This window comes from Panthera onca, chromosome B3 (genome assembly GCF_046562875.1).
Source record: "Panthera onca isolate mPanOnc1 chromosome B3, mPanOnc1 haplotype 2, whole genome shotgun sequence".
Lineage (NCBI taxonomy): Eukaryota > Metazoa > Chordata > Mammalia > Carnivora > Felidae > Panthera > Panthera onca.
Window position 1 is genome coordinate 135,823,936 of NC_138344.1, and position 27,461 is coordinate 135,851,396.

The following is a 27,461-nucleotide window of genomic DNA, read 5'->3' on the forward strand; positions in this document are numbered from 1 at the left end:
AGCAATGTAAAAGGCATAAACCCTATCCTGATCATGTGCTAACGCCTATACTGAAAGTCTGCACAGTATGTAGAGTGCTGAAGAGGAGGGAGTGGCCAGCTCAGCCTGGGAGATGGAAGGAGGCTCATTAAGCCACTAGGAGCCCAGACCTGGCCCAGGTACTGGGGAAATAATGAATAAGCCATGCCTCCTTCCTTCCAGGAATTTGCTGTCCAGTAGGTGAAGCTGACATGTAAGCAAGCATTTCCAACACAGGGTGATGGGTACAGTAGCAGAGGTGTGCACTGAGTAAGGAAGTGTGGTGTAGAAGAGGGACCGTATGGACCTTAAAGTATGTGCCGAAGTTCAGGAGTTTACCTGGGAGAAGAGGAGGAACCATACCCATCATTTACTATCTAGGATTCACTACTGATCTCCTTCCTCCCCTGCCATATACTACTAATCCTTAGAACCAGAATTGAATTTTTCTCGAAGGCATGAGATTTAATAAGAAGTTGGTGTACTTTCAGTGAACCATGGCCTAGCTTTGCAGGGCACACTGGAGCTGGCTGAGAACAGTGATGGCTGGCGAGTGGCAGCAGTGAATGTCAGGTACAATATAGTCAGAATGAAATGGCTCCCATTGTATCAGGATGCTAGAAAACCCCAGAGGAAGACAGAAGAACAAATCAGAGCCAGGAGCTACTGGCCTTCCTAAGGAGAGGCAGACTTTGAATCTCTACCAGTGGATTGCCACTGGCCAGCCCTTCCTACTTATGCCTGGGCAGCACCACTGCTTTTGAGTACCAACAACTGTGACCCAAACTGACCATAAGGATTGATGGGATCGACACTGGTTTGGAGAAGAGGGCAAGTGAACTGGGCTTAGTGAAAAAGCCCGTGAGGGATTTAAGCTAGCAGGTTGACAGTGTCTGGGAGTCACTTGCTTCTGCTAGTGTTCTGGATGGGAACCTGCCGCCTCGAAACAGCCTGGGTTTCCAGATGCTGAAGGTGCTTTCCTGCTTCCATGGGAGAACGTTTCCTCAGTTGCCCTCAATCTTGAGCAGAGCTGATCTATGTGGCTGATCTTCTTGGGGTCTAGCACGCCGTTCAGTGACTGCTGCTGGGGCCTGGCTTTCTGTGAAGTACATTAGTCAACCATAATAAGCACTTGTCACAAGACAGAAAAAGAACACTGGCAGTTTAAATTGCCCAGTGTTTAAGGAAACCATGAAAACAGTGATTATTGTATCACAGCTAGGTGAATAAATAACAAAAACAAATTAGCTTTAGGAATAAAGAAGCCAAAAAAGTAGATTGTTCTGAATGTGGTTTTGTTTTTTTTTTTTTTTTTTGGATTCTCATATACCATTTCAAATAAATACCATCTCCGTCTTTTTAAAACCAGTATGTATTTGTCATGGAATCATTACATTTTAAGAATCTAGTTGTAAAATTCTTTGGGTTAGAGAGGTATTTCAGAGAAGATTTGAGGTCATGCCAAAGAGAAACAACTTTATGAATAATGTTTCAATCTTCCCAACAAAAAATATTAAACATTATGCTATTTTGAAGTATTATGTCTTTGTTCTATATACAGTCCATTTTCATTACTGAGAGAAATAAAAGTGAGTCATGCTTTAAAAAACCAAAGTACTTTCCATCTCTGCCTGGTAGTTCCTGGCTAAGCCACGGAGAGAGGTCCTCCATGGGGCCCCTCATGAGTTGAGGGAGAAGCATCTTTTGTCTCTCTTCAAGAATAGGACATCTTTTGGTAGGGTTTCCCAGTTCCTTTTTCTCTTGCCCTTGACCGCCTGGTTCCTGCAGGTGTTCTCTGGAGGATGGCGGAGGTGATAGCCTTTCTCTGGTGGCTTCTCTTAGGCCAGTGAATGTAGTCTGCAGTCAGAGAAAAGCTTTCCTCTTTACTGATGAGCATCAGTTTCTGGCACCTGGAGGACCAGGCTCACAGTATGGACAGATAATATGTCTGGGGCCAACAGTGACTTCTTCCACAGATATCAGCAAACATAATCTGATGGCAGTGGGGGTGGCTTTGCTGAACTGAAAATGGAACTTGGAAACAGAAAAGAAAGCAACAATTGGAAGGAAAAACTCCCCTGGTGATCCATCATGAGTGACACTGGCAAGATAGTCAGTTGCTCAGACCTTGGATTTACCCTTCATTCTTCCATCCCACAGAGACCACCAGGGTATTTCCATTACTACCCCTCTAATAATGTCCTAGATAGATAAATTCACAGGCCTTGAGCCATTTATACTCTTCTCATAGATAGATGATACCTTTGTTGTTTATCAAATACTCTGCCCTTAAAGAACAACGAAACACTTGCCCAAGGGATGTGTGGCCATCCAAGTTTTAAATGTTTCAGGGTCATGATAGGTACCAATCTGTTTTAATTCCTAGAAATTCTTTCTAGAGGCCCGGCATCGTGGGAAATCTCCCACCTGCTCTCTTGTGGTCGTCTAGCCATAGACTCCTGTTATTTGTTTTTACCTGCATATAACGTCTGAAGGCCGTAAACGCACAAGTGGATGTTTTATTTTTTAAAGAAAAAGAGGCTTGGAGGTAGGAAAGGATTTTCCAAATAAGAAAAATATATGTATTCTTCAGAATCTAAGTTGTCAACCACCAGGATATAGTTCTTTTGCACATTGGACAGATGCCCTATCTTGTTTTAATTCAGACCTGTCAACATTTTAACTTTTCACTTATGACATCTTTGCTGCTGGTCTGCTGGAGATATTTTGGGTGTAATAGGTTATCATAAGTGTTATCTAGATAGATTAAAGCAGAATTTTCATAATAGGGTGATAACTCATTAAAAGCTTCTGTAAAGGCTATATGAGCCTAAATCAAAACGAATTTCCTCAGCCCTTATTATGTGTTAAGAGTAGACATTGTGCTGATTTGCATGGAGCACCCCCACTGTGTGGGATACACCTGTACAGTCAAGTGTAAGAAACTGTGTGGGTGAAAGATTTCTCTTTTAAAGACAGGCTAGTGGTGGGCTAGAGGACAAAGAACTGACAGAGGGACGCCTCTTTTTAAGTCACAGATACTATTGACGTGGGGTATTAACATTAGTTGAGTTAGTAATAATCTGATCACTCTTTGGATGAGAGGTGGAGATACTATTTTGAGTCTCATTTTGATAATGAATTTAGTAAGACACATAATGGATATCGCCTTTCTTTTGTATTCTTTTGTATTCATGTGGGAGTGTGTGTTTCAGTAGCATATTTCTGTCTCAAAGTATGAAATTCTTCCTTCTGCAACAGACATCCGTCCCCTCTCTGAGTTTTAGTTATGTCTTTATATTGTGAGCAATTCTATAAAATTGTAATGGGATTTTTCAGCTTATGGTTGGCAGCTATGTAAAAAGAAGTGTTTATTAAGGTTTTAGTTGTACATATTATATAAAAATTACACTGGATTTATTTTTATATTTGATAAAAAAAAAAAACTTTTAAAAAATGTTAATAAGTAAGCCCCATACCACACATGGGGCTCGAACTCACAACCCCGAGATCAAGAGTTGCATGCTCTACCAACTAAGCCATTGAGGTGCCCCCCGCCCCTTGCAATTACACTGGATTTAAATGCCTTGATAAAAAATAAATAGTAGATGGTTTTATTTTTATTTTTATTTTTTTAGTGTTTATTTTTGAGACAGAGAGAGAGACAGAGCACAAGCTGGGGAGGGACAAAGAGAGAGGGAGACACAGAATCTGAAGCAGGCTCCAGGCTCTGAGCTGTCAGCACAGAGCCTGACGCAGGGCTTGAACTTACAAACCATGAGATCATGACCTGAGCCGAAGTTGGACACTTAAACGACTGAGCCACCCAGACGCCCCAATAGTAGATGGTTTTAGAGGCTTATCCACTTTTATACCTGTTAATACACCAGACTCTCCACGGTACTTCCATAAATTTGGGGGGGGGGGGATTTCTGATTAATTCTGACTTCTAAGAGTTACCAAACATTTTAATTTGGCCTCATATCTTGGGGCTACGTGGCTGACACCGTCCTTCCATTATGCTACTCATTCTGCTTGGCTGAGTGTCATAGGTGAGAAAGGCTTCTGCTCAGGGGAGATAGAGACATTGAAGTATCGCTTCTCTGCGAATCTTCTCTTGCTCTCAAGGGTACAGCCAGGCCAGGCAAGCACACTTTTGGGGGCCCCCGGTGTGAACCCACCACAGAGCATCTCCACTGCCCTGACTTCCCTTCTCTCACGCTTACGTGCAGTTCTGTCCTCTCCCTTCTGGCCTCTCTTGGCTCTCATTTCTGTTGCAAAGAAATTAATTAAAATGTTGGTATCCTGACAGAGGTTTTGAAACTTAGTTATGAGTAGTTTGTCTTAGATTGCAGACTCTGATAGCTTTTGAAAATACATTTTATGGGAAAACATGTGTTATCTGCCAGGAGGTTGGGACTGTTTCTTCTTTTGATCATGTACTTCTATCAGATATTTTACTTTTTCTTACTGACATGTTCTGGCCAAAGTTATAGGCTTTCCTTTAAAAAAAAAAAATTCTGATGTATTTACTTTTAAAAAAATTTTTTTTTCTTAATGTTTTTATTTATTTTTGAGACAGGGAGAGACAGAGCATGAGCAGGGGAGGGGCAGAGAGAGAAGGAAACACAGAATCCGAAGCAGGCTCCAAGTTCTGAGCCATCAGCACAGAGCCCAATGCGGGGCTCGAACTCATGAGCCGTGAGATCATGACCTGAACCGAAGTCGGACGCTCAACCGACTGAGCCACCCAGGCACCCCTACTTTTTCTTATATTAGGAATAAGTCCTAGTTAGAGAGCTGACAGAAGACGTAAGCATTCCTGAATAAAATAATGGAAAGTTGCAGGTATTCCCTGGATAGTACCTGCTGGTACTTTCTTTGCTAGATTCAGAGTTAATGGCCAAATAGATTCCTCAGCCTTCTGGAACTGTATTTGAGGCAAACGGAAATGACTGTACATGAATGTAGAGTTGTGGTATGTATCTGCTCCTGCAATGTGGCTTTCAGAGAAGGCTCTGCCTGTTGTCCTCTGGCCCCCAGCTCAGTTACGTGTTGAAATACCTCTCTTGCAGGACCACACTTGATGACCAGCTCTTGAACAAAGCCTTGAATGAGAAGCCTCAGGGATACTTGCCCTCAGAAGGTCTTCGGCCTAAATCTCTGCCTTGTTAGCCAAAGCCTGTTACCTATTTATTATGCTCTGATCCTGACCCCTGATTAGCCTGACAACATGCTGGTTTCTGGTCTTCATCAGGCCCGCGTGAGCTTTTCTCTAGCACCCTAACCCGTATTACTTCTCCCCAGTTTGCCAGGGAGCTAGCCTGCCTTGCTGAACTCCTCATCTTGATCTTCCTAACTTTTCTGTGCTCTTCTAGAGTGAGAGTGGAATGGGTTAGAAGGTAGGGCTGTCAGTGTGAAAGCTTTCAGAGCCGCTGAACCATGCACAGCAGCAGCTTTGGACCCCAAAGTTGTTGGGACCACCGGCCAGAGGCCAGAGAGGACAAATTAACCAGGACCTACTAGCTCATAGCAAAGTCTGCAGACTTCATGTGTAACTTTGTCTTGAAACCATTAATAAATAGCTGGGTGTTGCATGAGGTGGGAAACACCTATAAAAATCCGTAACGAAGTAAATTAAATTGGAACCTGGCCAATGTGTCCTTATCCTGAGCTTGTCATAATTGGTTAATTGATCCATTTCACCAAGTTTTGCTGAGCCCCTCCATGATGTCAGGCAGGAAGCTAGTCAGGCAGGTCAGATGCATGGATGGAGTCTGTGCCCTTGGAGAGCTTGTAGCAGGTTGTGAAACAGACTTCATAGGTCACTGCAGTCTAAGGTCGCAACTGTTATAGTGGAAGTGTGTGAAGTGTTCCGTGGGGCAAGGACAGGAGTGGGGGTGGGGTCATCATCAGCACAGAGGATAGGCATGGGTGAAGGTAGAGAAGACACAGGCAGATTGCTCACAATGAGGTTTGTTATATTTCTGTTTTCATTTTAAATGTATAATGATAGAAATCTGGAAAATCTATGAGAAGTCCGGAACTCTCGAGAAGCACTAGAGAGTAAATATAATAACTTCAGAATAAATCTGACAGTGTTGATGTCTTTCCTTTCTCCCTTGATTGAATGCACCATTTCAGTGCCACTGAGCTGTCTGGGTAAAGTAAGAATCCATGTGTTAATCTCAGTACTATGATCCTCAATTTCTGATAGGAACAACTGTCATGATTAGCAAGTCCTATATATCCAGGGCAGATTGTCACGGGAGTAAACACTAATGAAAGTAGGCCAAGTTAATAAAACTATAAATAACTTATTACTGTCCAAGTGCTCTTAAAAGTAATTATGCTTTCAATTTCTTACTAGTTTATTTGTGCAGATGCTGGAACCAAACTAGCTGAGTCAACAATCCTGAGCAAGCAGATGATTGCCTCTGTACCTGGAGTAAGTCCTGACTGAATTAATCATCTCTACATTTTATATTTCTTCTTATTTCCCCATTTATTAAAGAAGTTATTTTTGGCCTGTGTCCTGGCTCATTTTTGATAGAACAAACACTGTAAAATTGAAAACATGTTAGCATTTTTTTTAAAGAGAGGTAGTGAAAATTTATATTAACCCCAGCCTGTGGAAACTTTTAATTCCAGGAAACATGAGTAAAATTGAAGCAGCCAGTTAAGGGGAGGAGAGAAATTACCAGACATAAAAAATAGATTTGATTATAGTTCAATTATTCCAGAATCACTTTTCTTACACTGGCACCTGTTAACCAATTTGATTTGACTACTGCCAGAAAGAAATAAGCGTTGTGATACTTTGTTTTTCTTTACAATATTTCCTCTGAAAATTAAAAAATTCCCATTAGTGAACTATTTGGCAAAATAGGTTAAGATTCTCACCGAAGGGCTAAGGATGAGAAACCACAATAACATTGGTAGCAAGTTGACTGCAGTGAAACTCAGAAACTTTAGAGATATTAATTATTCATTGAAAAAAATTATTTAAATTTTTAATAGAGAAAATTTAAAAGAAAAAGGATCAGCTGTAATCCCTCTGCCAATCAGAAATATTGTTTTGGAAAATTTTTTCATATTTTGATCTATTCAGTATGCTAATTTGCTTATTTCCATATTGTTAGAAGTTTATTTACTTTCCAGTTTCATTGCCAGTATGTACACACACACACACACACACACACACACACACACACACATATATTTCTACAAAGACCATCATTATGTTTATTTTGAATTATATCCTTGGCATAAATTCCTTAGAGAGTAGGACTATCTTGATGGTATGTATTCTCATATTGTTTTCTAAAAGGGTTTTATTTATTTACACTTATAAGTATACCAATTTTACCCACAGTGCTAAACATTATATTTTTAAAATGCTGTTTATTTAATTTTTTTGATGTGGAGAAATTCTATGACAGAGAAAAAAATAGTAATTCAACCCAGAGATAATTTTATTGCCAACATATTAATGTATTTACTTTAACTTTTTCTGTGCATGTTTTTTTAAACATAGTTCAAACCATAGTATATAAATGTGGCTCTGGCTTCATATGTTATAAGCATTTACCCCAAAGTTTGGTGGCTGCAGAGTTATTACCTCATGCAAATGCACCATAAAATAGTGGTTAAGTGCACGGGGGTTAGACTCACACCAGAGTTTAAGTTCTGCCATTTACCAGCTGTGTGATCAGGAAAGTTATTTAACCTACGATTCTTGATTTGTATTATCTATAGAATGAGATATAATAGGGCCCAATGTCTAGTTTGAGGATTGAGTGAGATAATGTATGCAAAGCATATTAGCATAATGCCAGACATATAGTAAATGCTAAATAAACATAACCTATTAAAGAGAATATTAAGCAACATTACTTATTTTTGTATATTTTCATTATTTTCAATATTCTGCAGTTGTAACTAATATATGAGAAACATCTTTGTGTTTAAATCTTTGTCCATATTTGAGACTATTTTTTATAATAGATTTTGGGGAGTAGAATTACTAGACTATGCTTCTTAAATTAAAAAAAAGTTTATTTAGAGAGAGAGTGTGCATGAGCAGGGGAGGAGCAGAAAGAGAGGGAGAGAGAGAATCCCAAGTAGGCTCCGTGCTGTCAGTGCAGAGCCCGACATGGTGCTTGATCCCACAAACTGTGAGATCATAACCTGAGCTGAAATCAAGAGTTGGATGCCTAACTGACTGAGCCACCCAAGTGCCCCTAGACTATGTGTTTTTAAAGAGCTTTTAGTAGTTAGGGTGATGAAGGATGCCATGTGATGAATTCCCAGCCACTTAACACACAGAATGTTTATTGTTTGCTCATATAAAGTTTAAAAATTAATTAAACTAATTAATTAGTTTAATAAAATTAAGTTTAATTAATTAAATAAATTAATTAATGTTTATTTATTTTTGAAGGAGAGAGAGACAGAGTGTGAGTGGGGGAGGGGCAGAGAGAGAGGGAGACACAGAATCCAAAGCAGGCTCCAGGCTCTGAGCTGTCAGCACAGAGCCCGATGCGTGGCTCGAACTCACAAACCTGAGATCATGCCCTGAGCAGAAATCCGATGCTTAATCAACTGAGCCACCCAGGCACCCTGCTCATATAAAGGTTGAATGGGTATCCTGATTAGCAGAAGAAGGAGGACTTTCAAATGAAAGTTTACGTGCAGCTCTCTGCAATCAGCTGGTGGCTGGGGAAAGAGAAGGGAATATGGTACATTGGAAGGTTCTCATGGGCCAGGTCTGAATGATGCCTATTACTTCTACTCCCATCCTGTTGGCTAGAACTGTCATATGGGCACACCCAACTGCAAGCAATGATGGAAAATCTGGTTTAGGCACATGCTAGGGAGGAAGAGAAATGGTACTGTGAGCACTTAGCCAGTCTCTGCTGCACACTCACTAGTTTCCTGGTTGTTTAATTCTTTAAAACAGCATTTGCCACCTCTGTGCTGGCTTAAAAAATAATATCCCTAATAAAAGCTTTATTGAAGTCAACAAGTAAAAGACAAACATTCCAATAGCAATGAAAAAACAAAAACAGTTATAGGGGCGCCTGAGTGGCTCAGTCGGTTGAGTGACTGACTCTTGATTTCGCCTCAGGTCATGATCTTACAATTCATGAGACTGAGCCCCGTATGGGGCTCTGCAGTGACAGCGGAAAGCCTACTTGGGATTCTCTCTCTCTCTCTCTCTCTCTCTCTCTCTCTCTCTCCTCTCCCCTGCTTGTGTGCACACACTATTTCTCTCTCAAAAACAAAAAAATAAAACATTAAAAAAAAGTTAATAAGATCCATTTATGGAACCTTTCCAGTGACCAATAAGCCATTCAAAATATACTTCTTACTCTCACTAGTAATCAGTGAACTGTAAATTGATATAAAGTATTAAAATATTTTAAAATATAAAATTAAAATCAGCTAGCAACTCAATAGGTTTTTCTTAATTATTAAAGTTATTGATGATGTGAAACAAGCATTCTTATGAACTGCTGGTGGTAGTGAAAATTGGTGCAACTTTGCTGAAAAACAGTTTGACGATTTACTTCTGGTAATATATTTGAGAAAATAATTTAATACACACATAAAGAGTATATTTATTAAAGTATGTTTATTAAAGCAGCATTTAAAATAGTAAAAATATGGAAGCAAAATTAAGATCTAACATTAGCATATTGTTTTTTAAAAAATTGTTTAAATTTGGGTATGGCCGACACACAAGGATACATTAGTTCCTGGTGTACAAGGTAATGATTCCACAAGTTTTTATGTTACGCCGTGCTCACCCCTAGGCTAGGTCACCATAGAACACTATTACAGTATCATTGACTATATCCCTTATGCTGTGCCTTTTATTTCTGTGACTTCTTCATTTCATAACTGGAAAACTGTGTCTCCCACTCCACTCATTTTGCCCACCCTCACCCCTCTGCTCTGGCTACCATCAGTTTGTTCTCTGTGTTTATAGGTCTGATTCTGCTTTTTATTTGTTTGTTTATACTTCCTTATTATTTTACAGTCCATGTATGAGTGAAATCGTTTGGTATTTGTCTTACTCAGTCTGCCTTATTTCACTTAGCATAATACCTCTAGGTCCATCCATGTCTCAAATGGCACAATCTCCTCCTTTTTATGGCTGCATAATATTCCATTCCATATCTTCCTTCTCCATTTATCTATGGGTGGACATTTAAGTTTCCTTCATATCCTGGCTATTATAAATAATGCTGCAGTAAACATAGAAGTGCATGTCTTTTTGAATTAGTGTTTTTGTTTTCTTTGGGTAAATACCCAGTAGTAGACATTTTGGATCCTACAGTATTTGTATTTTCAGTTTTTTGAGGAACCTCCACACTGTTTTCTACAGTGACCATACCAGCTTACATTCCCACGAACACTATACAAGGGTTCCTTTTTCCCCACATCTTCACCAATGCTTGTTATTTCTTGCCTTTTTAATTTTAGCCATTCTGGCAGGTGTGAGATGATATATCATTGTGGCTTTGATTTGTATTTCCCTGACAATGAGTGATATTAAGCATCTTTTCATGTGTCTGTTGGCCATCTGGGTATCTTTTTTGGAAGCATGTCTATTCATGTCTTCTGCCCATTGTTAAATCAGATTGTGGTTTTTTGGGTTTTTTTTTTTTTTTTGGTGTTGACCAGCATTAGTGTATTGTTTAAATAAAGCAAGGTACAAACAGAAGACCATGGGGGAGGAGAAGGGAAAAAAATGGTTAGAGAGGGAGGGAGCCAAAACATAAGAGACTCCTAAGAACTGAGAACAAACTGAGGGTTTATGGGGGGTGGGAGGGAGGGGTGGGTGGGTGATGGGTATTGAGGAGGCCACCTGTTGGGATGAGCACTGGGTGTTGTATGGAAACCAATTTGACAATACATTTCATAATAAAAAAAAAAGTAAGATACATCTATAAAAAAGACTATTATGTGGCTACCACATCAAGTTTTAAAAGAATAAATAATTGGAAAATGTTTATGATGGATTTAATTTACAAGCACATTACAAAAAAATGATCTCAGGCTTATAAAAATTATATGTATATGTGTATGTTATATGTGTTCAAAACACGTTGGAAGGAAATACCGGTGGTAGTGGCTTCACTGATGGAGGACAAGAATTAGGACTATGTGATTTTTGTTAATTTCTGTTTTTCCAAGTTTTCCACAGTGAGCATATGTTCCTTACAATCTAAGAAACATAACTTTAAAATCAGACATAAGTTTCAAGGAAGAATTGGATATGATTCACTTGCGTTCATGTGTTTGAGTTTAGGGTACTTTTTCAACACCTTATCATCAGTTTCCCATTGAAATAAATATAGGCCTTTGAAAACAAGTGGAGCTTGACTTTCTTTTTTTTAAAACAACACATCAGGGCTATGCTTATGTTTTGCAAAGTAGAAAAAAAAGGGGGGGGGGTTAGAAATTGCATGCTTTGTTTTATAAGTGTAGAGGCTCCCTAAGATGATCCTATATTTTAAGGCTTTTATTAGATGTAGATCCTGTCTCTAGAGCAAAAGTAACTGCATATTAGTAAACTCTTTGCTCTCATTCTTTGAAATTCAAAGTGAAAAGACAAATATTGAATAATGCTCCTAGTAATTATTTTCTTTGACATTTGCCTAGCTGAAATGATATAAAATATTGCCTATGAGAGAAACAAATCCCTTTCAAGAAATTAAAGAACAGAGTATATGCTCCTGTTTGCATGACATGTGAAAGGTCAGAGAAAATGGAATAAATCGGAGGGAAATCCTTTCTTGCACCAAAGGATTAATATTCCAAAAGCAAGAACACAATAACCTTTTATAATTCCTTCACTTGATTTAAATTAAAAGAAGAAAACCTTAGAACATATGAAATGCTTGGAAAACACTCTGACAGAACCGCCAATGACCTTATTTTACTGTTTGTTATCCTGTCAGAGGAACTGACAGGCGTAACATTGTAGAAGAGATGGGAGGTGATACAGTTCAGGGCTGTGCAGATTTACATGAATATGGGAAAATGAGAGCCACTGGGTGAGCTAGTTAAGTATATAATGTTCCAGATTTTCCAAAAGAAAGCTAAGAAAGGCCTTAGCATAGTATTCAGATGGCTTCAAAGACGGCTGCTTTTCATCCACATTACACCCGGCCTGATGTGTGGGTTTTCTCATACAGCTTTGATGTAGCAGCCCGCCTGTTCGGTTTCCTTTTCTTTGCTTATAATCCTAAATTCACTGCACTGCCCTGGGCAGGTTTATGTCATTTAATAACCAGAGACACAAGTATGCTTTCTTTGCCTTTAAAATTTCCCAAACATGCTGCCAGTGCGTGTGGGGAAGCTGATCATTTCATTTCATTTTTTTTCTTGCTTTATCCCTAGCAAGAACGCAGCAATCACGTTTATCTATTTAATAGTACGCCTGCTGTGTGTAAGGAGTTAGATTGTAAGTGACTTGAAAATAAAAATTTTTGACCCTTTCAGCAAATGTGATGTTTGTTTATATACTTTTCTTTTTTGATGGAAAAAGATTCGAGATTCTGGTGTTAGAATTAGGTGGCACGTATTTTATGTGTATCTAAGACTCCCCAGAGTGATAAGGGTTACTGTAGTTTTAGGGTGATTCATGTCATAAAGACTCTGATGCATAATGGCTCTACATAAGATAATTTTTGTATACAGACTGGTTTAAATTTTTTTTAATGTTAATTTATGAGAGAGTGAGAGAGAGAGAGAGAGAGAGAGAGAGAGAGAGAGGAGGGGCAGAAAGAGGGGGAGACACAGAATCCAAAGCAGGCTCCAGGCTCTGAGCTGTCACCACAGAGCCTGATGTGGGGCTCAAACCCACGAACTGTGAGATCATGACCTGAGCCGAAGTCAGACATTTAACTGACTGGGCCACCTTGGTGCCCCCAGACCAGTTTAAAAACAAGCAGACAGGAGTGGCTCAGTCAGTTGAGGGTCCTACTCTTGGTTTCGGCTCAGGTCATGATCTCGGTTTGTGAGTTTGAGCCCCATGTTGGGCGGCACGCTGATGGTGCAGAGCCTGCTTGGGATTCTCTCTCTCTCTGTCCCTCCCCTGCTTGTGCTCTCCTTCTTTCTCTCTCAAAATAAAAACAAAACAAAAACAGATGGGCCTTGAGGAGGGCACTTGTTGGGATGAGCACTGGGTGTTGTATGTAGCGATGAGTCACGGGAATCTACCCCTGAAACCAAGAGCACGTGGTATACACTGTATGTTAGCCAATTTGACAATAAATTATATTAAAAGCAAACAAAAACAAACAAGAACAAAAACAAGCAAACAAAAATCAGTTAGATCACCCAGTGGGAAAAAAGCATGTTAACCCAGTCTACCCCAGGCCGCCCATTTCTTACCTCTTCGCCACAAACCTTTTATCAATTTTTGTCCAAACCGCGGGCAGACAGTCACAGACGGTGGAGAGTAACGGAGTGAGTCAGAACTCCAGAATGTGAAACAACTCGTTAGTAAACAGCGTGAAGTCACAACAAGACAGTGACCGCAGTCAGGGCCAAAGTGAAGGCGGTGGCTTGGAGGGCCCACCCAGCGGTGTCCTTGTGTTTCAGTGTGGGACGGCCGCGATGGAGTGTGTGAGGCAGTACATCAACGAAGTGCTGGACTTCATGGCGGACATGCACACTCTCACCAAACTGAAGGTAAGAGGGCTTACCTACACTGCTCACTTCTCAGGTGAGCAAGACAGAGGCAGTTTTAGGGACTTACGCAGACCAGATGGGGCTTATTGTTACCTGGGGCGGCAGCTGTGGTGCTAACAGTCCCTGTCTTGGGAGCCTGGAGAACTGAGTTCAGCCTGCGCAAGAGGGAAAAGAGAAAGGAAAGGCTGTTTGCATGGCAGGAGTTCTGTGCACGGCTCTACTTTGGCCATTCGTTCAGTTCTCCCGCTGCCCCCTGTTAAAGCGTCTCCATTCTACAGATGTAGAAACCGAGGCCTGGGTTAGTGCTGTGATTCGTGCTCAAGGTGGCGCTACCGATAAGCAGTGGAGTCAGGGTTGGCCTAAGACTGTAGCGGCACCAGATCACTCTCTTTTCACTATGCCATGTGGTGTCATTTAACTACCTTTGAGCCTCAGTTCCCTCATTTGTGACACAAGCCTAATATCTACCTTTACTGACTGTTAGGAGGTTTGATGTGGCACAGTGCGTGCAAAGAGACTTTTGTAAACTGGAACACATTATGCAAACATAAGCCTTTCATGGTTATCTGCATCAAAGCTCTCTTCTTCAAGAAAATGATTAAAGACAAGGGATGGGACAAACTCTGATTTGCATGTGGACAAGATCCCAGCAAAGTTGTCGAGCTTATTGACTGAGTGCCTCACAGGGTGGGATGAATCACTGATGTAAGTCAGCTTCCTTGCCGTGAGTTGACTAGGGAGCTAAAAGATTGGTAGTCTTGAGAGATTTGGGGAAGGCCCTGGACAGAGGGCAGAAGGGAATCCAAACATGGTCCAAGGAACAGCCAGACGGCAACCTGGCACTAAATGATCCTTTTGGTTAAACAGGATCTAGTCGTCCCAGAAGCTCATCAGCTACAAATGAGGTTCCTCCATTGCCCAACTCAGTTTCTAGACTCTGCTCCAATGATCCAGGTGCTTCTTGGGATAGGGATGGATTTGCAAATGCTAGGTGGAAAGTAGAATCGGAATTTAAACTGGTGACTTCTCACAGTATCTGAATCCACTCATTCCTAAGTAAGCCCCCCTGGTACTTGACCACGCGCTGGTTACTGAGTGCCGAATCTGGTGGCCCACACTCAGATGGCTTTGGCATCAAGTGTCAAGAAGAGGAGATCTCGTTACCTAAACACTTGAGCTAGCTTTATAACCACTTTCAAAATACAGAGAAAAACAGTAAGAAGGATCCATGATGATCAAAAGGTTGGGGACTAGAGATATAATCCAACCCTCCAATTTAGGAGACAGATTAGAAAGGCCAAGTGGCAAGTGGCCTAAACTGGGGCCGAAGCCTAGGTCTCAGTTTCCATTTCAGTGCTCTTTCCACTAAGCCACACCAAGAAAAGGAACTTTTCTACATTAATTCAACAAATATGTACCAAGCACCCATAATGTGCCTGGTGTTGTTCTAGGCATGTAGGGATGCAACAATGAGCAAAAGGACACAGTAGCCATGCTCATTTAATTTATAGTCGGGTAGTGAGGTGCCAATTTTAATGAAAATCTCATATAACATAAAGTAAAATTGTGACTTTCATAATTGCTCTGAAGAAGGGGTACACAGTGGTATAGGAGCTTCTAATAGGATGATATGGCCTAGCCAGGGAGGTCAGGGAAGACTTCCTGGAGGAAGTGACACTTGAGCTAAAACGTGCACAATGAATAGCAGTCAATTAAGTGAAGAGAGGCAGGAACAGTGTTTCGGGCAGAGAGACCAGCACAAGCAAAGGCTGGTAATGGGAGGGAGCCAGCGTAGAGGGGATGAAGGGGTAGGATGCAGAGGTCTGCAGTCACTAGATCATTCCAGGCTTTTTAGGCCATGCTAAGGAATTTCCCCTCTCCCCCTTTATCCTAAGAAAAATGGGAAACCATTGAAGAAGTTTAAATGGGTTGTATACTTGGGAGTGGTGACAGAAGGTGAGGGAATGACAACCTGATCTTTTTAAAGAGCAACCAGGAGTTTTCCAGGTACTCTGCCAAAGCCATGAAATACCATTTGTTTTTGCAGAGCCACATGAAGACATGTTCCCAGCCTCTGCATGAAGATACTTTTGGTGGACACCTCAAAGTTGGGCTGGCTCAGATCACAGCCATGGAAATCTCACGGGGCAACCACAGAGATAACAAGGCTGTGATTCGCTACCTGCCTTGGCTCTATCATCCCCCTTCTGCAATGCAACAAGGGTAAGGCCCTTATTATTTTAGCAGTGAGGGTCGGTGAGTCAGGGAACCACCCTGAGTTTTCTGGGACTCAGAGCAAATGAATGCCTTGAAGATTGATGGGAGTGCAGTGTGATGGTGGGGAAGGTAGGAGGTGAGCCTCATCTCCATACCTGCTGACCTAGCAGCGTTTTTGAACACGAGCACTTCCATGCTATGCTGACAGCAACAGGAACTTCCCCTCCTACGAAAACCTCAGCCATATCCTGATGGATGACGAAAACCTGGAGCTTCGAAGTGCAATTTTAACTCTTAATTTCAACTAGTTAAATAAATCAATAGGTATTTATTGAGCACTTACATAACTTCTGCCTTCAAGGAGCATGTTAGATTGTGGCTTGAACAAAATCCATGGCAAAGATGAAATAGAGCGCAAGGAGGCGGAGAAAGGAGAGGGGCCCATGGGCTGGTTTCTATGAGCACTCCATTTTGCACGGTCGGCAAAGGCTTGGAGCTGGGGCGAGGCGGGCAGGAGGGCAGGAGAGCAGCAGGAGACAATGACTGCAGGGCAAGAAAATGGGTGGCGTGTGTTACATCTCCGCCTCTATTCCTTCCCCTCTAGTGGGGATGTGAGACTTTCTAAGAAGGAAGGAAAGAGTTTAGAAAAAGCAGCTAGTCAGAAGGGCAGCAAGGTTGGTGGAAGAATGATTTTTAATCCCGTGTTGTCACCAGAAGCTGCTCGTTGCTCAAGCAGCTATGGTCCGGGATTAGAGAGGGCGAGCAGAAAAACAGATACAGATACAGATACAGAAAAACAGATACATTTTGTTGGCACTGTCACCTGGGTGTTTTATTGTATGTAATCGCCTATAAAACCACACTTTTAATGCCATCAATAAGCCGTTGGTGAGCGCCCAACAAAACGGAAACCATAAAAATCGCCGTTAACACTTCCTTCTACTTGATAGGCCAAAAGAATTCATCGAGTGTATCTCCCGCATCCGTCTGCTGTCCTGGCTGCTCCTGGGCTCCCTCACTCATAACGCGGTGTGTCCAAATGCCTCCTCTCCGTGCCTGCCCATACCTCTGGATGCCGGCTCTCATATTGCAGACCATCTCATTGTCATCCTGATTGGATTTCCAGAGCAATCAAAGGTAAGCGATTTCTGCAACCTTAAGACCATAGGCATCGAAATTGCTAATGGAAACCGTTATCAGCCTGTTATGTTTCTTCTGAGAAGAAAATGCATCTTATCACTTGCCCTCCTGTGGATGTTAGGAAAGCAACTTTGTGCTAATGCCTTATTTAAAGTTGTTTAAGTTCCCACACTGTCTTTTCTTCCCCCTTAAATTGTCTTTGTTTACTTTTATAAAGATAAATTATGGAGGCAGGCAAGAGTTAGCTTCCTAGGCATTTCTGTCTCAAAATAATGAAGAGAAATAAAAGGCTAGAAATATAATAAAAATCCCATGATCAGTTTTTGGAACCGAATATGAATTGGAGGAAAATTTATGCTCTGATTTTTCATGCACTATCTTTGCAACTCACATCTCTAGAGATAGATCCATAAAGATTCAAAATGAAAATAAGAAGGCCAGTTGGGAACTCACTAAAGCACACGCTGGAATCACCGACACAGAGGAACTTAGTAAATTGTAGAGACAGATGATGTGCTTAAGGGAATAAAGTAAACCCAAGGCTGGCATCAGTCATGAGCCAGTGTAAGCAAACCAGACACACTGGTACTAATCAGCTAAGAGAAGCCAAGGGCCCTTCACAAGTTTAGGCAAGTTCCGGGAAGTCAGGGTGGGTTTGGGAGCAGCTGGGATGTGGGCCAGGGAAAGCTGACTCTGTGGTAAAGTAGAGCACCATCCAAACAGCCTGAATGATATTTGCAAAAGGGGCCAGGCAGTCAGTTCCTAGTATTTCAAGCCAGAGCTGCGTTTGATTCCTAACGATGGTACTTGGTCATTTGTACAAAGTACCTTGTCAAGGTACCTTGACCTTGTGACCTCTCTGAGCTCCAGTTTTTCATCTGTAAAAGAGACGAGGGGATGGTTTGAGAATTATGGAAGCGATCTTTGGAAAGTCTTTAGCACGGTGTCTGGGACATTGTAGGTGCATGCTCAGTCCGTGCTCACCACTAGTGCTTGCTGCTGCCACTTCTACTACTGGTAATAGTATAATTAGTAACACATTGCTGGGCGATGTGTTCAGATATGCCACCTGATTCCTCCTAACGCCAGCTCTTTGAGGAGGGTACTATCATCCCCATGTCACAGGCGAGGAAACACCTCAAGATGGTAGAATGATTATTCTCCCTGATCTAGTTTAGGGATGAGAACGTCATTGTTGTTAACAGGCAAGGCGGTGGGTAGCGTTCTGCAAGCTAAGGTGCCTTCTCTTTGGAAAGATGCTTTGTTCTCTCAGCACACTCCCACTGACAGAGCGAAAGCAGATTGTCTTAAGGTGGTGAATCACGAATCCGTAACTCATAGAGAACTCCTTCAGCCTCCGATCTCTGGAAGTAGATGTGCTTCAGCCGTGCTCCTCAGAAGGCCGAGACCGTGTGGGATGGGCCCTGTGGAGCACTGTAGCCCACTGAAATGTAATGGCTCCTGTCTCCTCCTTTTCAGACCTCCGTGCTGCATATGTGTTCTCTCTTCCACGCATTTATCTTTGCTCAGCTCTGGACCGTATATTGCGAACAAAGTGCCGTAGCTACAAATGTCCAAAGTCAGAATGAATTCAGCTTCACGGCGATCCTGACCGCACTGGAGTTTTGGAGCAGGGTGACACCCAGCATCCTTCAGCTGATGGCTCACAACAAAGTGGTGAGTCCACGAATAAATTTCCCATCGTGGATAAAAGGTGTAACCTACACCCAGCCCTCACATTATCTGTTCTTTAAGGGTCTCAATTGTAATATTATATCAATGGGTTTTTACATTTTAAGCTGGATGTTCTGCTTGTATAATAAGTTTGATGAGAAACAGAGCAAGCAAATAAATTTAGTAGAAACTTTTGTTTGCTCTGCTTAGTGCCAAAAATTTATTTTATATGAAATCTACCTTTAAGGGTTGTTTTGTGCTATAAAGTCAAAAGGAGATTCATATTATTTTTGGATTCCAAGGCAATTTGGAAAAACCCGAGCCAGTTGGGTCATCCTCTGGTGGTATTTAAGAGCAGACCAACCACACATGTTCATTCTACCCAGGGCTCAAACCCTGAAAAGGGCCTCACCCTTCTGAGTTGCCCTAGGAGGACCTGAGCTCCCCCAGTCTTCAAATCCAGTTCAGTTTTAACTCAGATGCCTCACCAAGAGAGGGGCTGCTCTAACCCTCACTGGAAAATATCTGAGGTATTGTTGGCATGAGCCCACTTCATCGAACAAGCTTGGATTAGTCCTTTGAAGTCAGGCTCGGAGGGTGTATGGAAGGAATTTACAAGGAAGTCCTTTGCTACTTTGAAGGAGGATCCTCAGTGGAGAAAGCAACAGTTAGTATCTTGGTTATGGGGGGCTCTATCAGGCTAATTCTCCTCTGTGAGGGGCAGGGGATCTGGAAGAACATCATAACGATGATCCCAGTGTGCCCAGAAACTCAACAACGCACCGTCCACAAAAGGCATAACGGAAATGACTTTTGATTGATTGATAGTACTCTAAGAAACAGTTTCTTTCAGCTCTAATTGGAAAGGGGATTATATATTTCCTTTAGTGAAGCACTTTCTTTTCTTTAGAGAAGCAGATGTTATGAGGCAATTCTGTATGGAGAGAGGTATTTTAGTTCAATTTAGAGGAAATTTATGTGGCAATTTTAGGGTGCACAAACAGTTCTGAGAAATTTATTGGATCATAGAGTCTGAGACTGAAGAAGAACTTGGAGATCAAGCATTCTGTTACTTTACAGGCAATGAAACCGGGGCCTTAAATAGAGATTCGGTTTCCTTCTGTTGATACTAGTTTTTTGACACCATTAATATCTCTGCTCCAAATCTCTTTGACATATAAATGTTAGAAATGAATGTTACAAATGAGTTTTGTACAAATAATGCTACTAACAGATTTGAGTTAACTTTTTTCTGAAAAATGTGTTAAACTATGTATGCTAGTCTGGTAAAATTCCCTTGTAGTGTTTAAAATCCAGCCTTAGGAATTTCTGATCAGGGACTTTTGAACTGTCATCAGCGTGGCTACCTTGTTCCCTAGAGAACAAAGCCACAAAGACAGGTGTGTAATAAATTAAACAGCTGCTCCAGGTGAAGAAACTGTGGAAAAAGGGTCAAGATGAAGAAAAGGACATAAGCCCAAGTTCTGTAGTTGGAAGGAGGGAAGCAGAAGGCATTTATCCTCTGGTATGAATCACAATTCAGTGCAGATTAGCAAGATCAATACCCCGTTCCATTGGCAGCCCTGAGTTAGATAAGGAAGGCATGCCAAATGAAAAACCTCTGGAGCTTTTTAAAGTCACTTTCTAGTTGAAGTTTTAGAGGTGAATAAGCACTACTGCTTGCGGTCCCCTCTGGTCATTGTGCCAAAAGCCTCGCGGGCACATGGCATGGATCCTCTGTGGCTGCAGACTAGCTTTCGAGGTTTCTGCGCTACTGGGAGTGGACCTGATTTTCATGTTTGTTGTTTCAGATGGTGGAAATGGTGTGCCTCCACGTGATTAGTTTAATGGAGGCATTGCAAGAGTGCAATTCAACAATTTTTGTCAAGGTAGGAAAATCTTATGATTTTTATGAGACTGATTCTTGCTGCTAAAAACAAATGTGGATTTACTTTGAATGTGACTTCGAAGAGGAAAAGAAACCGATTTAGTTTTGACAGAGTTGGGGGCTGGAGGACTCAGGCTCATGGGACAACCCTTCACCAAATGGTTATCATGTTATTTTTGCTCTTGTTCTACCACTGGAACCAAGTCTACCTGGGTTAAATATGTTGGCCCAATATTGCCTGTGAACACAAGTCATTAAAATATTACTGGGGAACGTCAATCTGAAAATGACCTTATGGTCATAGAAATTGGTTGGTGATGCCCCACCTTACAAGATAGCCAGAAAACCAAGGCAAATGGTCTTTAATTGTTTGACTTGGTAGCTATCACTTTTCTCTCAGATAAATTAAGTTCCTTTCTAATATTACTATTTTAAATCACTGTTTAGTCTATGGGTGTAATTTAAGTATTTGTTATCTGTCCAAGGACCTCAGAAGCATACTACTGTGATAAAAAATGAGAGTAAAGGAGAACTGGGTTTCTCACTCCCTGCCTTTTTATTTGTCCTTCCTCTACCTGCAGCACTCCCGTTTACCTGTCATGTCTGGATTCCATTGTCTCAGCCATCGCCCCCACCCCCACCACACAAAGTGGGTCAGTTTGGGGCCTTATAACTTGCAATTTCACTCCTTGGGTGTCTCTATTCTTCAATTATGGTCACTTGTCAAGTTAACTCACACAGTGCTGGAGAAAAGCAACCCATTTTCAGGGAAAACTTGACTGTTGTCCGAACACTGCAAGGTAGCTGCTTCAAATGGGGTAGAGAGAGCTTCTCTAGTTTGATAGTCAACAGCAAAAGTCAACACCATGAGAGAAACGATCTGACACTCAGATGATCATACCTGATTTTCTTTTTTACAGCTTCATTGAAGTATAATTTATATATAGTAAACTCTACATATTTAAAATGTACAATTTGGTAAGTCTTCACATAGATGATATCCGTGAAAACATCACCATAATCAAGTTAATGAACATGTCCCTCACACCCCTAAAGGTTTCCCATATTCTTTCTAGTTGCTCTTTTCCACCACTCCTGTATCCTACATCCCTGTCCCCAGGCAGCTACTGGTCTGTTTTCTTTCTTTCTTTCTTTCTTTCTTTCTTTCTTTCTTTCTTTCTTCCTTTATCTTTATTTATTTTTGAGAGAGAGAGACAGTGTGTGAGCAGGGGAAGAGCAGAGAGAGAGGGAGACACAGAATCTGAAGCAGGCTCCAGGCTCTGAGCTCTCAGCACAGAGCCTGATGTGGGGCTCAAACTCACGAACTGTGAGATCATGACCTGAGCCGAAGTTGGACACCCAACCGACTGAGCCACCCAGGCGCCCCAACTACTGGTCTGTTTTCCCTCACCATAGGCTACTTATCATTTTCTAGAATTTTATATAAATGGATTTATACAATACTTAGACTTTTTTCCTGCCTTCTCTCATTCAGAGTAACATTGAGATTAATCCATTTTGTTGCATGTATCAGTAGATCATTTCTTTTTCTTTCTGAGTAGTATTCCAATGTATGGATATATCACCTTTTTAAAATACTTTTTTAAGTTTATTTATTTATTTTGAGAGAGACGGGGAGAGTGTGAGCAAGGGAGGGTCAGAGAGAGAGAGGGAGAGAGTCCCAAGCAGGCTCTGTAGGGACTCGAACTCATGAAACTGTGAGATCATGACCCGAGCCAAAATCAAGAGTCAGATGCTTAACTGACTGAGCCACCCTGGCGCCCCATGGATATATCACCTTTTGTTTTTCCATTCATCAATTCATGGACATCTGGGCTGTTTTCAGTTTGGGGCTATTACAAATAAAGCTGCTATGAATATTCATGTACAAGTCTTTGTGTAAAGATACGCTGTCATGCACATTGAATAAATACCTAGGAGCAGAATGGCTAAGCCATATGATATGTGTATAATTTTTCAAGAAATTGACAAACTGGTTTCCAAGTGATTGTGCCCTGTTACATTCACACCAGCAGTGTATGAGCATTTCAGTTCCTGCACATCTTTGTCAATACTTAGTATAGTCAATCTTTCACTTTAGACACCCTAAGAATTGTGTATTGGTATCTCATCATGGTTTTAAATTGCATTTCCCTATTGACAGATGACGTTAAACAGCTTTTCACGTGCTTGTCTGCCATCCATATGTCTGCTTGGTGAAGTATCTGTTAAAATTATTTGTGCATTTAATATTGGGTTGGATTTGTTGTTGTTGTTATAATTGAGTTTTAAGGCAAAGTCCTTTATCTGATAGGTGATTTGCAAAGATTTTCCCTGCAATTGTCTTTTCATTATCTTAAGAGTGTCCTGTGAAGAGCAGAAGGTCTTAATTTTGAAGAACTAACATTTATCAAATTTTTCTTTTATGGATCATGCCTTAATGTATTTTTAAAAACCTTTGCCTAACCCAAGGAGAACTGAGATGTTAAACAATATTGAGTCTTCCAATTCACGAACACAGTATATCTTTCTATTTTTTTAGTTTTTTAAAATTTTTTTAACATTTATTCATTTTTGAGAGACAGAGACAGAGCATGAGTGGGGAAGAGGCAGAGGGAGGGAGACACAGAATCCGAAGCAGGCTCCAGGCTCCAAGCTGTCAGCACAGAGCCCGATGCGGGGCTCGAACCCACAAACTGTGAGATCATGACCTGAGCCAAGGTCGGATGCTCAACCGACTGAGCCACCCAGGCGCCCCTATCTTGCTATTTTTTAAAAAAATACTTTTTCCAGCAATATTTTGTAGTTTTCCATATACAAGATTAGCATGTTTTGTCAAATTTATCGCTACATTATCATAATCCTAGGGTATTATAAGTGCTTTGGGTTTTTATATTTAAATTTCTGATTGTTCATTGCTAGTATTTAGAAATATAACTGATTTTATATTGACCTTATAACCTATAAGCTGTTAAACTCATTTATTAGTGCTAGTAGCTTTTTTGTGGATCTCATCAGCTTTTCTGTACAGACAATTATGTCATGTGCAAATAAAGGCAGTTTTATTTCTTCCTTTCCAGTCTTTCTACCTTCTATTTCTTTGCCTTGTCACATTGCTCTGGCTAGATCCTCTAGTACAAGTTGAATAGAAGTTATGAGAGTGAAAAACCTTGCTTTCCTAGTAGGAAAGCATCTGTATTTCCTCATTAAATATAAATGTTAGCTGTCAGTTTTTCATAGATACCCTTTGTCAAGTTGAGTAAGGTTCTCTTCTATTCCTGGTTTGCTAAGGAATTTTGTCAGAAATAAATGCAGGACTTTCCAATACTTCTTCTACATTTATTGAGATGGTCATTTGAGTATTCTTTTTTATGGATTGATTTTTGAATGTTAAACAAATCTTGTATTTCTGGGACAAGCCATATGTGGTTGTGATGTGTATTATCCTTTTTATATCTTGCTGAATTCTATTTGCTAACATTTTAACATAATTTTTGCATTGATGTTCATGAGGGATGTTGGATTGTAATTTTCTCTTCTTGTAATAACTATTTTTGGTTTTGGTATCAGGGTAATGATGGCCTCATATAATGATTTAGGTAGTATTCTTTCCTCTTCTGTTTTTTTTTCTTTAATAATTTATTGTCAAGCTAGCTAACATACAGTGTAGTCTTGGCTTCAGGAGTAGATTCCCGTAATTCATTACTAACATACAACACCCGGTGCTTATCCCAATAAGTGCCCTCCTCAATGCCCATCACCCATTTTCCCACTACCCCCCCCCCCCCGCAACCTCCACCACCGCCATTAACCCTAAGTTTGTTCTCTGTATTTAAGAGTCTCTTCTGGTTTGCTTCCCTCTCTATTTGTAGCTTATTTTTCCTTTCCTTCCCTGATGGTCTTCTGTTAAGTTTCCCAAATTCCACATGTGAAGGAAAACATGTGATATCTGTCTTTCTCTGACTGACTTACTTAACTTAGCATAATACCCTCAACTTCCATCCACATTGTTGTTGCAAATGTCAAGCTTTCATTCTTTTTCATCACCGAGTAGTATTCCATTGTGTATATATACCACACCTTCTTTATCCATTCATCAGTTGATGGACATTTGGGTTCATTCCATACTTTGGCTCTTGTTGATAGCACTGCTATGAACATTGGGGCACATGTCCCCTACAAATCAGCACTCCTATATCTTTGGATAAATTCCTAGTAGTGCTATTGCTGGGTCATAGGGTAATTCTATTTTTAATTTTTTGAGGAACCTCTACACTGTTTTCCAGAATGGCTGCACCAGTTTGCACTCCCACCAACAGTGCAAAAGGGTTACCCTTTCTCCATAGCCTCGCCAACATCTGTTGTTTCCTAGGTTGTTAATTTTAGCCACTCTGACAGGTGTGAGGTGGTATCTCATTGTGGTTTTGATTTGTATTTCCCTGATGATGAATAGTGTTGAGCATCTTTTCGTGTGTCTGTTTGCCGTCTGGATGTCTTCTTTGGAGAAGTGTCTATTCATGTCTTCTACCCATTTCTTCACTGGATTATTTGTTTTTTTGGGTATTGAGTTTGGTAAATTTTTTATAGATTTTTGATACTAATCCTTTATCTAATGTGTCATTTGCACATATCTTCCCCCATTCTGTCGGTTGCCTTTTAATTTTGTTGACTGTTTCCTTTGCTGTGCAGAGCTTTTTATCTTGATGAGGTCCCAATAGTTCAATTTTGCTTTTATTTCCCTTGCCTTTGGAGACATGTCAAATAAGAAGTTGCTATGGCTGAGGTCAAAGAGGTTGTTGCCTGTTTTCTCTTCTAGGATTTTGATGGTTTCCTGTCTCACATTTAGGTATTTCATCCATTTTGAATTTATTTTTGCGTATGGTGTAAGAAAGTGGTCCAGTTTCATTCTTCTGCACGTTGCTGTCCAGTTCTCCCAACACTGTTTGCTAAAGAGACTTTTTTCCATTGGATACTGTTTCCTGCTTTGTCAAAGATTAGTTGGCCATACGTTTGTGGTTCCATTTCTGGGTTCTCTATTCTATTGCGTTGGTCTATGTGTCTGTTTTTGTGCCAATATCATACTGTCTTGATGATTACAGCATTGTAATACAGGCTAAAGTCTGGGATTGTGATGCCTCCAGCTTTGGTTTACTTTTTCAACATTACTTTGGCTTTTCAGGGTCCTTTGTGGTTCCATAAAAATTTTAGGATTGTTTGTTCTAGCTCTGTAAAAAATGCTGGTGCAATTTTGATTGGGATTGCATTGCATATGTACATTGCTTTGGGTAATTTGTTTTTCCAATCCATGAGCATGAAATATTTTTCCATTTCCTTGTGTCTTCTTTAATTGCTTTCATAAGCTTTCTGTAATTTTCAACATACAGATCTTTTACCTCTTTGTTTAGGTTTATTCCTAGGTATTTTATGGTTCTTGGTGCAATTGTAAATGAGACTGGTTCCTTGGTATCTCTTTCTGTTCCTTCATTATGGGTGTATATCACACAACCGATTTCTGTACATCGATTTTATATCCTGTGACTTTGCTGAATTCATGTATCAGTTCTAGCAGTTTTTTGGTGGAGTCATTCGGGTAGATAAACAGATAAACTCTGGTAGATAAACAGTTACCAGGCATGGAGAGGCGGGGTTTGGTGTAGGCGGGTCCCACCTCCACTGGGGGCCACTGTGCTGTTCCCTGAAGCCCCACCATGTTGATTATGGGGAGAAAAATAGTGACACCCGAATATCTCCTCCCCAGACCAGGTGTCTCAAACCACCCTGTTCAGGCAGCCCTCACAGAGTAGCTCAGGCAGCTGGTGTGTCCTCCTAGGCACTTGGCTGGGATTCAAAACCTGATGTCTTAAAGGACCCCACACCCCGTGGACCTAGTTCTGGGGTAGCTCCATGCTGTGCAGCCAACAAAGGGCCTCTGGCTGTTGCCTGCAGGGTCTTTTGTCATTGGGGGTCACTACACCCTCTTCCCACAGTAATCGAGGGAGGGGCCTGCTCTCTCCCAGCGTGCCCCCCGAGATCGCTCCCCGCCAGGAGAGGAGGCGGGCTCCCTCCCCGCCAGGCGAATGCACACGGCAACACTCTAGTCCTGGGAAAGTCACGCACCCCTGAAAACTCCAGTCTTTAGCTCTTAAGCCTGTTTGCAAAGTAGAAACTGGCTCTCTCCCTATTCTTCGTTCCTTAGTCCATGGTCCAGAGAGGTTTTTCTCTTGTCCAAACACAAAACCACACTTCCACAGCCACTCTTTACCTCCTTTTGTCTCTCCATAGAAGGGGTTCCCCCTCTTTGTACCTATGACACCGTTTTCTCTCTTCCAATTCGTGAATAGGCACCTCTGTCCCACCAAGCTTTGTCCACCTGTAGAGATTTCTCTGTCACTCCACAGCCTGTATTCTTGGGTATTCCAAGTGTCTGACTTCAGTACAGCTGTGTTTGAGGGACAAGGGAAATTCTGGTCCCCCTACTTATCTGCCATCTTAACTCCTGGCTCTCCTCTGTTTCTTGGAAAAGTTTTTGTAGATTTATTATTATTTTTCACTTAAATATTTGATAGAATTCACCATTGGAACTGCCTGGTCTTGAAATTTTCTTTGCAGAAGAGTTTTAAATTATGGATTCAATTTTTTTCAATAGATATAGTGCTATTTAAGTTTCCTGTTTATTCTTGAGTCATCTTTGGTGTAGTGTCAAAGAATTTGTCCATTTCATCAAAGTAGTCAGTTTTATTGGCATAAAATTGTTTATAATATACTTTTAATATCTGTAGGATCAGTAGTTATGCTACCTCTTTAATTCCTAACA

General features: G+C 41.0%; 1 protein-coding gene across 10 annotated transcripts in view; it reads left to right on the top strand.

Annotated features, from left to right (window-relative positions):
* UNC79 (unc-79 subunit of NALCN channel complex) overlaps window positions 1–27,461 on the top strand; it is a 262,094-nt gene that overhangs the window by 224,012 nt on the left and 10,621 nt on the right. For all 10 annotated transcript variants that reach the window (XM_060620631.2, XM_060620624.1, XM_060620626.1 and 7 more), the window contains 6 exons: window positions 6,389–6,466; window positions 13,639–13,728; window positions 15,776–15,951; window positions 16,896–17,082; window positions 18,565–18,762; window positions 20,571–20,648. In XM_060620631.2, the coding sequence (XP_060476614.1) occupies window positions 6,389–6,466; window positions 13,639–13,728; window positions 15,776–15,951; window positions 16,896–17,082; window positions 18,565–18,762; window positions 20,571–20,648 (807 nt within the window). The remainder of the gene's footprint in view (window positions 1–6,388; window positions 6,467–13,638; window positions 13,729–15,775; window positions 15,952–16,895; window positions 17,083–18,564; window positions 18,763–20,570; window positions 20,649–27,461) is intronic.